General features: G+C 39.3%; 1 protein-coding gene across 1 annotated transcript; it reads left to right on the top strand.

Moving 5' to 3' along the window:
* Positions 1-3,224: 3,224 nt before the first annotated feature.
* Positions 3,225-12,545, top strand: slc22a5 (solute carrier family 22 member 5). The gene is made up of 11 exons (XM_014198014.3): positions 3,225-3,396; positions 4,765-5,424; positions 5,849-5,952; positions 6,229-6,383; positions 7,088-7,259; positions 7,396-7,522; positions 8,147-8,244; positions 8,504-8,718; positions 9,519-9,701; positions 11,458-11,593; positions 11,699-12,545. The coding sequence occupies exons 2-11, from the start codon at positions 5,032-5,034 to the stop codon at positions 11,781-11,783; spliced, it is 1,668 nt and encodes a 555-aa protein (XP_014053489.1). The 5' UTR covers positions 3,225-3,396; positions 4,765-5,031; the 3' UTR covers positions 11,784-12,545.
* Positions 12,546-13,286: the final 741 nt, after the last annotated feature.

The raw sequence follows: 13,286 nt of genomic DNA, 5'->3' as shown, positions 1-13,286 counted from the left end.
ACAGCTTGTCCTTTATAGGGGGAGTAATTTGGGGTTGGAGTACCTCACATGTGAACCCCAACGTCAAAAGAGTGACATATGACCCCGTTATTTCTCAAGGCTCACTTGTTCTCTCACCCTGGTATTTAGCTGTTGGTTTCATTTTGCATCAGCTAAATCCATCATCTTTAAGAGGGTAGGTAAATCTAGAACACACAGGGAGTCTGATAATACAGGCAAATGTGTATTTACACATAATGCATTTCCACAGAGATATCATTGCATTCATAACTGTAAATAGTTATGATAAGACCTCCCCAGGTTGTGAAAGTAAATAACATTCTTCTGGAGACTGTAAGAGCTGTTGTATGGTGTATCTCGAACCTAATCTGAGTACAGTGATAGATTAGAGGGAAATGCTTGTTTTATGCTTGGTTTATATATCCAGCATGCTGCTCTAAAGAAATGTTGGTGACTGAAGTGATGCGTTCACCTTTTCCTATGCATTTATTTGAGTGGAATCCCCAAAAATATTTAGATGTTGTGTTCAATTAAAATGTTCTCCTCTCTCTTTACCAAGCACACTGACAGAAAAATGAGAGATTACACCGAAGTCATTGCTTTCATGGGGCAGAATGGACTTTACTTCTGGATGGTTTTCTTCCTTCTGAACAGTTGACCACTGTCTGTGTTTATGATGACCATGTGGTCGGCATTATATCTGACACGGAATCATTAAAGAGGTGCAGAAAGTTCCTAATGCCTCCTCGACATTGTACTTTGAGTTTCTGGTTGGTTCCCTGGTCCCAGGCCAGCTGTCTCTGACAGTTATATATACGGAATTATGTCTGTTATGCACAGTAATTTGAGATAAAATTCATGATTAGATTACGCTGCTCAAGGGCAGATCATATAATATTTAAAATAACCTTAAGTATCTATTGTACCGTATCAGACTGTTGTTGTTTTGTCCACTTTGGAAGTCCTCTTCGCCCCTCTTTCTGCTGTGTTTTTCCTCATCCTCATCTAGTCCTTATCCCCCTCGTGGGAGGTCTTCTGTGTTATTTTCTTCTCTGTTCGTGCCTCTGTGATATCCCATAATGCCACTACATGTGTACTGGGTAAGCAAAGGAATGAAGTAGAGAAGCTGTACTAAAGATGTTACTGAGGTAACAGCTGGCTTCTTTACTTTGCTTCTCAGGAACTCACGCCAACTGCCAATTAGGGGTCATACTGTCAACTGGGGTTTTGTCCTAGCATATCTAGTATCTACATTGCTTTTCAGAAGGAGACCCCTTCTGTCAACTTTTTGTCTCTTGTGAACCTCTTTCTGCTGGAGATGTTCCGCAAAGAGCAAGCAGAGCAGTGGAGCAGATGCAGTCAAAAGGGTATGTCCTGACATTCAAGGCCACAACACCTTTATGAGTTCATCCTGATATAACTGCATCGTGTCCCCAGGTTGTGCCAAAGGGAGAAAAGGTTAGGACTACCTGAACAAACAGGAAAGATAAAACTCTGATTATATCATTTATTTGTAAGTGATAATTATAATAAACATTTGCATTTACATTTGAGTCATTTAGCAGACGCTCTTATCCAGAGCGACTTACAGTAGTGAGTGGATACATTTCATACATGTTTTTTTTTTTTTTTTTTTCTGTGCTGATCACTGCACCTGTACATAGCTCATCTATAATTTAGCCCAAAGAACCACCTCTTCCCCTACTGTATTTATTTATTTTATTTATTTTGCTCCTTTGCACCCCATTATTTATATTTCTACTTTGCACTTTCTTCTACTACAAATCTACCATTCCAGTGTTTTTACTTGCTATATTGTATTTACTTTGCCACCATGGCCTTTTTTGCCTTTACCTCCCTTATCTCACCTCATTTGCTCACATTGTATATAGACTTATTTTTCTACTGTATTATTGACTGTATGTTTGTTTTACTCCATGTGTAACTCTGTGTTGTTGTATGTTGTCGAACTGCTTTGCTTTATCTTGGCCAGGTCGCAATTGTAAATGAGAACTTGTTCTCAACTTGACTACCTGGTTAAATAAAGGTGAAATAAAAAAAAATATTAAAAAAATAAAGGCCCCATAATGACCTACTCCACATATCTGATTATATATGACTAAGGAAAATCACTTCTTCTATTATGTATAGCGTTATGTAATATTTGTAGTGAGGCAGGTAGCCTAGTGGGCCAGTAACCGTAAGGTTCCTGGTTTGAATCCCTAAGCCGACTAGGTGAAACGTCTGCAGATGTGCCCTTGAGCAAGGCACTTAACCCTAATTGCTCTTGTTAGTCACTCTGGATAAGAACATCTGCTAAATGACTCAAATGTAATAATGATGTGCAAGATTTTAAGATGTTGGGGAGGGAGGTGTTAAGCTGACATATGGAATTGTTTTAAGATGGTCATACTACGTATGGATCATTTAGCTATTTGATTTAGAATTTTAGGACCCCTTTAGGTATCAAAATATTGATCAAATGGAGAACACCATCATGTTCGTGAGAATGTTTTGTTACAGTATGTAACTTAGATTACCGGTGCATCAATCGACTCTAGGGGGATAGCTTGAGGGGATCTAACAAACTGAACTGTCAATGTAATATAACATGACTTTATGAAATGTACTATGACAAGTGATATGTTTTTAGATGTATTTTTGCTTGTATTTTTAAACATTTCGAAAAGCAAATGACAGGATTCCAATACAAGTTTAATAACTTAAAGGGAAGTACCTCTAAATGACCCCAAAAACATTAAATAACTAACATTTGGCATTATATAACAAAACAGTCTCTTTTTGTTTAGAAGACCAATAGATACGGGGATATGCAAATGCTGATGTGGCACAATAGAAAAACAAAGTCCATCAAAATCAATGATCAACCAAGCAGTTAAACTAGTCATATTACCACTCAAGGAAGTCCATTATCTGCCCTCTCATTGGTGTTGATTAAACCAGTCAACAGTCAAAAGTATCACTTCCACAAAGATAGCTACCATGTATCTACTATATGTTGTGTCTATTGGATATCGAAATAAACAAGGAACAATTATATCTGGTGCTAAGAACATGTGTCTTTACATTCCATCAGCAGGAGTCACCTCAATGTAGAGAATCATTTGAGGAGTTGTTTAAACAAATTACAATTAGGCTCCTTCCCAGCACTCTGCCCCCCCCCCCCGCCCCACCTCCGAAACGCTAATGATGTTGCTGTACTTCAACAGTTGATTACCCAGGGAAATAATCTTGTCAGCTATTAATTAATTGAATCACTGATTGTAAGAGAGAATAAAAATCCCCAAACTCCAGCTAGGGAGGTTAAATCAGGTCTGAAACCCGACTGAGCACATCTGGTTGAGTACGATCTCAAAAAAGACAAGAAACAAGAATGTAAGTACAGTTGAAATTCCTTGATATCAAAGCTTGGTGCCCTAATCCTAACCCTAACTCTAACCCTAGATGTACCTTTTCCAATGGCAACTTCAAAACCACCTTGTTTTCTGAAAGTATTAGCTATTTGAATAGACCAAAATGTTCAGTATGCTACCAACCATTCATTATGTATGTATTTTACTGAAGTACATTATTGTGCCATGAATTACATGTTGTTGACATACAGTGAATTTCATTTCAACCTGTCAGCCTTAGAAAAGTTTGTCCATTTTTAATGCTATCTAAGCCGTTCACAGTACAATCCCATGCAATTCCTAGGGGTATTTGTGAGAGAAAGGAATGATGTTTAGAGAAAATGATACAAGGCATTTAGTACCAGGACTAACTTTATATACATATTAATATGGCAGTTAAAGCCCCCATGCAGTCTTTAACATTTTATTTTTATATCATCACTGTATGTATGATAAATCACTGTGTTTGTTAATTTAATGAAAATAACTCCAAATATATTTTTTATCATTTACTTCCCTGAGCCTCCTTTGCCATTGAAATGCTCAGTCTGATCATGCAGGCTTATCAATACACATTTAAAATAGATTTACATACACAGCCCTGAGTGGCGGATAGGATCGCCTAGACCAGGGATACTCAACTCTTACCCTACGAGGTCCAGAGCCTGCTGGTATTCTGTTCTACCTGATAATTAATTGCAAATACCTGGTGTCCCAGGTCTAAATCAGTCCCTGATTGGAGGGGAACAATTAAAAAACGCAGTGGCAATGGCTTCGAGGTCCAGAGTTCAGTTTGAGGGGTCTAGACTCTAGAACATGTGTCAAACTCATTCGATGGAGGGCCGAGTGTCTGCAGATTTTCACTCCTCCCTTGTACTTGATAGATGAATGAAGGTCACTAATTAGTAAAGACCTCCCCTCACCTGGTTGTCTAGGTCTTAATTAAGAGGGAAAAAACTAAAACCTGCAGATTCTAGAGCCTCCATGGAATGAGTTTGACACCCCTGCACTAGGGCCTACCCCACTTACCCCATCAAAGTAGGAGGATACATATGCAAATAAAAGATGAATAATAATCAGATCAGATTGTCATAATCTGGGCCAAAAACTCTGAAATTCCAGGCATTTTTTCCCAAACAGCACTTACACAAAAAGGGCATTACCATAATTTTCACAATTTCAGACTGTTATTTCGACCTCATTAAAAATCACATTTTTAACTGAACTGCCACTTTAATATGGTCAGTATGTCTTTGATGATCGACTATATACTTCAGCTCAATCAGAAATATGAGTTACAAGTCTTTCACTGATGTTTAACAGGTTATGTTCTCTACCATTTTTTGAACAGAGAAAGGTGGATACAACCATTCCCTGCTGGGGATTAACACTGGGATCAACTCTCTGGGACGGGGGGAATGGAACAGCTGTGCTCTGTGGCTTGTTGTTAAGGGGCCCTGGACTTACCCAGGTCTGTACACTGCAGCTTGGAAGTTGTAATTCTGTCCTGTTGAGCATTTGCTCAAAGAGAACTTAACTCTTCACTACCCTCCACATCTCTGAGACACACGTATCAAACCGTTTCAGGTGCTCCACTTTTCCTTTTACTGCCATAAGAATGGGAGATTATGATGACGTTACTGCCTTCCTGGGTCAGAAAGGACCTTATTTCTATAGGACTTTCTTTCTTCTGAATACAATTTTCATCTCCACTGGATTCTTTGGGCTGTTCATTGTATTTGTTGGAGCAACTCCCCCGCACCACTGTTTTATCCCGGACTCGGGCAACCTGAGCGAGGCATGGAGGAAGGCCATCATTCCCATAGAGGTGGTAAATGGACAGGAGGAGGAGAGCAAGTGCAGCAGATACAGGCTGGATGTGGTCAGAAACCTGTCTGCTCTGGGCTACATCCCCGGCCTGGACGTCAACCTCACTGGGGTGGAGCAGGAGTGCTGTGTGGATGGATGGAGCTACAGCAAAGATATATACCAGTCCACCATAGTCACTGAGGTGAGTGTATGTTGTCCAGGGCAGTCATGTGTCGCAAACATTTGGCCATGCAGTAGTGAATTGGTAGTACTACACAGAGTATGAAGTAGTGAATTGGTAGTACTACATAGAGTATGTTTCTTGCTTAGATAATTACCAGAATCATGAGTATCTAATCAAACATGCATGCCACTGATATTTGATTTGGAATTACAGTATTGGGTATTGTTGAGTGATCAACGTCACTGGGGAGGTGTTAACGGCTTTGGTAATTGTCTGAAACTTCCATTGGCATCAGTGAAAATGTGCAACGTCCCCAGCTCCTGTCCTTCTCTTACACTTTTGGGGCAAATTAAATGTTGTTTTTCAGCATGGGTTTGTTACTGGAGCCTTCTGCTGCCACGGGTCCTGTCACTTCAGGAATAATGGGTTTGTTTTCCTGCAGTGGGACCTTGTATGTGACAATGAGTGGAAAACTCCTTTTGCCTCGTCAACTCTTTTTGTGGGTTTCCTGATTGGATCCCTGTTGTCTGGCCAGCTTTCTGACAGGTACTGTTTCTCCCTGCAATCACTATGTTCCATCCTCTACCTGTAGATTGCATCTGGAAAGTCATACATTATCTGTCAACTCTGCCGACTAAACTGCTGTCCTATGATTGTAGCGCTCTCTGCTGTCAAATTATAGACTTGTCTTACATCGACAACCCTATTCAGTCAAAACTGGTAACCTGATCATTAGTAACTGGTAACCGGATTGATTATATTTAAATTGTTTTTCTCTATGAAATGTTTGTTTCATTTAATATTATTTTATTTTCCATTTAGGTTTGGGAGGAAGAAAGTTATTTTCGGCTCTCTTGTTGCCCAATTGGTCTCTGTGCTCATTCAGGCCTTCTCTCCATCATGGGAGGTTTTCTGCATTATGTTCACGTTTGTTGGTGCCTCTCAGATATCCCTCTATATCAGTGCATTTGTACTGGGTAAGCATGGACATGAACTCATTTTATACAAACATAAACTGTTATATTCATTGAATAACTTGTAGCAATATAACGGTGACCACGATCATAAATACAGACCACAGTCAACTTGAATTAGCTGCCCGTAAAGTAAATGCCATCAAACCCAGGTTTCATTTGAAAGTTATGTTAGGCATTGCTTCCGTCACTAAAGGTGTTTCTTTTGAACAGCATGCCTACAGAATGGCTGGTAGTGAATGAATCAGTAGACATTATAAACCTCAGTGAAATGAGCTTGATATTTGATTATTCGTTGGACTTTTGTGTCAAGTAATATTCATATAACAAATGACAGCATGTAGAAATCTCAGATTACATATACCGTATTTGGAGTAAAACCATATGTGACTTTCAATGTCCTGTTCATTTGTTTATTAGCCTATTTATTTTTGTGGAGTAGCAGGACTACTCTAACAAGGCTAAATATCTGATTAAGGTTTAAAAATGGAACAATAGAGTAGAGAGTGGACGTCCTTGTTGTACCCCTTGACAAATCAAATATTGCTTACACTAGGACCTCATCTATGACTATTTACTTTTAAAAGAGGCCAAAGATGGGATCATTTTTGGTTCAATTGTTTTTGCTCAATCATAGACTAAACTTGATCCCAGCAGACATTTAAAAAACATCTAAATAATAATTGAATATAAATTCTCTTCAACAGGAACAGAGGTGTTGAGTAAGTCCATGCGTGAAGTTTTCACTACTCTGGGGGCTTTTCTGCACTACTGTATCGGCTACATGACACTGCCCTGGATCGCTTACGCAATGAGGGAATGGAGAACACTTCTCATAATCCTGTCCAGTGTGCCCGTAGTGTATATCCCATTGTGGTGGTATGTTCTCAGTAAAAATCGTATGTTTTAATCTTCTGTATGTCTAAAGAAGTATTTATACAACTTAACCAAAACTATAATGCCATAAAAATACAAGCACTGTTACTCACCTCACTATAAACACTGTCTATGTCAGGTTCATCCCAGAGTCTCCACGTTGGTTATACTCTCAGGGAAGAGTAGAGGAGGCTGAGGCCATACTGAGAGACGCTGCCAAGAGAAACAGAGTCACAGCACCAGAGGTCATCTTTAAAGACACTGAGGTCAGTTTCACCATTTGTGTTTGTGAAATAAATATAGTTCAGTAATTCAGCTTATAAGAAAAAAACAACATGGCCTAAAGAGCATCTCTGTAGCCCATTTATACCTGGCGCTAACATGCATCCTTTGCCCCGATCTGATTGTGTCAACATTTTTAGACAGGTGTAGACAATCAAAGGACATATTGTGATCTGATTGTGATTAGATCTTCCTGACCACCTCCGGAGGTAGTCGGGGACACATTGTGTCTAGATCTTACAAGTGTAGACAGATCTGGTCACTGAAACCATTTATCGATATATCGATAATCATCCATATAGCCGCCCTCTAAAGTCATTGACAGGTGGCACCATTGACTTATGGCATCAATGTGTTAAAAATAAATATTATTTTATTATATTAAGAATACCTGTCAAATAACTTGCATACAGTAAGGGACCAGGAAATCTGTTCACAATGCAGACATAGTGGATGGATAAGAGACACATTTTAATACCATGTGTAGATGCATGTCTGAAAATATGGGCACAATCAGAATGTGGACAAGATCAGGGCACATATTAGAACCAGGTATAAACAAGGCTCATTACTGTACTTAATGGATGTTTATTTCATCATTTCAACAGTTGGACGTGGCATCGGCACGGAAAAACAAATATAGCATGATTGACGTTCTGAGAACCAGCAACATCAGATGTGTTACATTGATGTCTTTGTTTTTATGGTGAGTGTCTACTCTATCAGAAATAATAATAATAATAATAACAATAGATTGGATTTATATCATATTAGGTTATAGCATAATGTTTAGGTTTGAAGCACTTTGACACACACACACACACACACACACACACACACACACACACACACACACACACACACTGTAATACAGACAATAATGTGTAATGAATAAACTGGTGTTTAGTGGTGTTTACTTGATCGTTTTGAGTTTCATTCAAGCCATCTGTGTTGTGTCTTTTCAGGATGGCAGTAAACATTGGATATTATGGACTCTCGCTAAACACATCCAATCTGAGTGGAGATCCTTATCTAAATTGTTTCTTATCAGCTCTTACTGAAGTCCCAGCATATGTATTTTCTACAGTGCTCCTCAGGAACTGTCAGAGAAGACCCCTACTGTCAGCTTTCCTCTTAATAGGAGGAGGAATGCTTTTCCTGATCCAACTCATCCCTGAGAGTAAGACTTTGAATTTTGATTGTTTAAAATTGTATAATATTATATAAGATCAACTCGCTATACGATAAGAGATAATCAAAATAACGTAGTGTCTGGTAATCAAGTTAGATATGTTTTTCAACATATATAGTCATTCATTAATTGTAATAATTGTAAATCAACAAACGAAAATGTGACCAGTTAAAGTTTGCTAGCAGAACTATGGCACCTTTTTTAATAGAGGTGAGGTCCTGTGATGCAAAACAATATTACTAATAAGCATACAGGTTCAATACTTCCTGTGTGAAGCATGGAAATGAGAAAACAGAGATTGCAATGTACAGCTTGTTTTATTGATTTATTTAATAGCTTCACATAGCCTAAATTATTCAATCAATATTCAAGGTTGAAAATGGAGAGCTCCATACACAAGAGTTAACAACATCTTCAGTGTCAGCGCTCCTACAGCACTCCTAGGTCCTGCAGTGATCCCTCACAACAAGTTACAATGCAATATTAACAATTCTATCAACAAGTTCACAAACAGAAGTATAAAAGTTAAGAAGGGCATGCCCAGGGAGAAGGAGAGCGGATCTTGGTGAAATGGGCACGCTTGAGCAACTTATGATTCGCTACCAGAACTGCTACTACTGGAATTTGAACTGCATGCACATTCCCCCCTCCCGTCTTCCCAGGGCACGCCAACCTCACACAGAGAATGGGAAAGATCTGCCGAGCACTGGGTGCATATGTAGGTCAATCCCACTCTGAAAAAAGCTTGTATGCTCACATGTATCTCAATGTCTTTCTCTATCCTGTAGATCTGCAAGGTGTTGCTATAGCTGTGGAGATGGTTGGGAAGTTTGCCTTCACAATGTCATTCACCGTGGTCTACATCTACACCGCAGAGATCTACCCCACTGTTGTCAGGAGTGCTGGCGTCGGGATCTGTTCTTCAGCTGCTCGGATCGGGACTATTGCGGCCCCATACGTCATCTACCTAGGTACAATCACAGACAAACTATTGAGTGTTTATACAGTGCATTTGGAAAGTATTCAGACCCCTTGACCTTTTCTACATTTTGTTACGTTACAGCCTTATTCTAAAATGGATTAAATTAATGTTTTTCCTCATCAATCTACACACAATACCCCATAATGACAAAGCAAAAAAAAAGTATTTAGCAAATGTATTAAAAGTAGAAAAAACAGAAATACCTTTTTTACATAAGTTGTCAGACCCTTTGCTATGAAACTCAAAATTGAGCTCAGGTGCATCCTGTTTCCATTGATCGTCCTTAAGATGTTTCTACAACTTGATTGGAGTCCACCTGTGGTAAATTCAATTGATTGGACATAATTTGGAAAGGCACACACCTGTCTATATACGGTCCCACAGTTGACAGTGCATGTCAGAGCAAAAACCAAGCCATGAGGTCAAAGGAATTATCCGTAGAGCTCCGAGACAGGATTGTGTCGGAGCACAGATCTGGGGAAGAGTACCAAAACATTTCTGCAGCACTGAAGTTCCCCAAGAACACTGTGGTCTCCATCATTCTTAAATGGAAGAAGTTTGGAACCACCAAGACTCTTACTAGTGTTGGCCACCCGGGCAAACTGAGCAATCGGGTGAGAAGGGCCTTGGTCAAGGACGTGACCAAGAACCCGATGATCACTCTGACAGAGCTCCAGAGTTCCTCTGTGGAGATGGGAGAACTTTCCAGAAGGACAACCATCTCTGCAGCACTCTACCAATCAGGTCTTTATGGTAGAGTGGCCAGATGGAAGCCACTTCTCAGTAAAAGGCCCACTTGGAGTTTGTCAAAAGGCACCTAAAGGTGCTCTCAGACCTTGACAAACAAGATTCTCTGGTCTGACGAAACCAAGATTGAACTCTTTTGCCTGAATGCCAAGTGTCGTGTCTGGAGGAAACCTGGCACCATCCCTACGGTGGAGCATGGGAGGCAGCATCATCCTGCGGGGGATGTTTTTCAGTGGCAGGGACTGGGAGACTATTCAGGATCAAGGGAAAGATGAACGGAGCAAAGTACAGAGAGATCCTTGATGAAAACCTGCTCCAGAGCACTCAGGACCTCAGACTGGGGCCAAAATGTACCTTCCAACAGGACAACGACCCTAAGCACACAGCCAAGACAATGCAGGAGTGACTTCAGGACAAGTCTCTGAATGTCCTTGAGTGGCCCAGCCAGAGCCCAGACTTGAACCGGACGGAACATCTCTGGAGAGACCTGAAAATAGCTGTGCAGAGCTTGAGAGGATCTGCAAAGAAGAATGGGAGAAACACACCAAATACAGGTGTGCCAAGCATGTAGCATCATACCCAAGAAGACTCGAGGCTGTAATCGCTGCCAAATGTTCTTCAACAAAGTACTGAGTAAGGGGTCTGAATATTCTTTTTTTTAACCAAATTTGCTAAAATGTCTAAAAAAACAATTTAGGCTTTGTCGTTATGGGGTATTATGTGAAGATTGATAAGAAAAAACATATTTAATACATTTTAAAATAAGGCTGTAATGTAAGAAAATGTGAAAAAGTCAAAGGGTCTGAATACTCTCTAAATGCACTGTATACATAATTGGATACTTACAGAATACAAACCCCATTACATTTTCATTGCACGTCATCCATGCATTCATTGTACCCAAAATCATGTTTTACAATGAATGTATTTCACAAAAAATATTTTCATCAGTTAAGGTCTCACTGTCTTCAAGGACAATGTTCTTTTGGTGTTCACAGGGAGCATTAACAAGTACCTCCCCTACATTATAATGGGAAGTATGACTGTCACCTCGTCCGCTGTGAACCTCTTCCTGCCAGAGACATTCCGCAAAGAGCTACCAGAGACAGTGGAGCAGATGCAGCAATGCAAAGGGTATGCCCTACTCTGAAATACAGCATTGGAATGTTCAGTTCAATGAAGTGTATGTTATTATAATAACAAATATGAATTTTAAATCCAACTTTAATATCTTCACAGGTTGTGCAGAAAAGAGCCACGGAATGCCAATATCCTGAAGAAAGGAGGAGATACCCCAACAATATTAAATGAGTTCAAATTCTGATCAGAAACCCTGGATTGCCCAGTCAACTCTCCTTAATATGACTCAACAAATCTCTGCAAAGCAGGATACGCTCTATGATAATGTAGACGTAATGTGTGGGGCACCAGATGCTGCAATGCAGGACTGTACCACAGTACAAGCTACCTATTCTGAGGTGACATGGTTATGGAAATGCTTGTACTGTGTAAGTGTGAGGATTCCTGATGGAACAGGGGTTCCATTTTCTGTCAGCAAATAGCAATGTATAACTGCAAAAATACTGTATTACCCACAACGGTTGCAGCGAGATTCTTCTCCAAACGTATTTTTTTATGATGCCCATGGTAAAGCTGAGAATATTGACTTGGATGTAAAGTAAACAATGTAACAATGTGTTGCACGTGATGCAAGAGAGAGCTGAAGTATTCTAAATTAGTTTTGATTAGGGCCATCCGGCCTATTTATATTCTTACCTTTACTTTGAGTAACCTTTTGCACTGGAAAAGGCTGTTCAGAAAAGAATTTGTTAGACTTGCTTGTTTTGTTGCTCTGACTTAGACTGCTGTACAGAATATGGTAAAGTGTTAGTAGTGTAGAGGGTTAGACATTTTTGTTTGAAATAATGTGTGTTTTTTATGTATTGTTTTCCTGTGGCACATGGCCAATAAGTATTTCTATTAGCATTGCTGGTGAACTAATAATGAGGTATCTTTCTCATTCTAGTGGTGAGTCTTGCAAAAAATCCCTGAAAGTGAATATTTTAATAAACGTTTATTATTGTCAGTTATTGTGATGTGAAGTTTATGCACCATCAAAATTGTGAACAGACTCATTCATTGAATAAGACTGCAAACTACTACTACGCAGGGCAAACCCATGTTGGTGATTTCTAATATATCATAAAAATACATCAATCACAGCATGCTTATGGACTCATTCAACAAGTTTTTACCTGGTTAAATACAATACCATTGGAAATGTATGTTTAAAGTTAAATGTACAGTACTAGTTAAAAGTTTGGACACAACACTCATTCCAGGGTTATTTTTCATTTGGACTATTTTCTACATTGTAGAATAATAGTGAAGACATCAAAACTATGAAATAACACATATGGAATCATGTAGCAACCAAAAAAGTGTTAAACCTCTTACATCTAGACGTTCCGCTAGCGGAACACCGCTCCAATATCCAATGATTGGGCGTGGCGCGAAATACAAACTCCTCAAAAATCCAAAAACTTCCATTTTTCAAACATATGACTATTTTACAGCATTTTAAAGACAAGACTCTCCTTTATCTAACCACACTGTCCGATTTCAAAAAGGCTTTACAACGAAAGCAAAACATTAGATTATGTCAGCAGAGTACCCAGCCAGAAATAATCAGACACCCATTTTTCAAGCTAGCATATAATGTCACAAAAAACAAAAACACAGCTAAATGCAGCACTAACCTTTGATGATCTTCATCAGATGACACTCCTAGGACATTATGTTATACAATACATGCATGTTTTGTTCA

This window comes from Salmo salar, chromosome 04 (assembly GCF_965601325.2).
Source record: "Salmo salar chromosome 04, fSalSal1, whole genome shotgun sequence".
NCBI lineage: Eukaryota > Metazoa > Chordata > Actinopteri > Salmoniformes > Salmonidae > Salmo > Salmo salar.
This window is presented reverse-complemented; position numbering and strand designations above follow the sequence as displayed.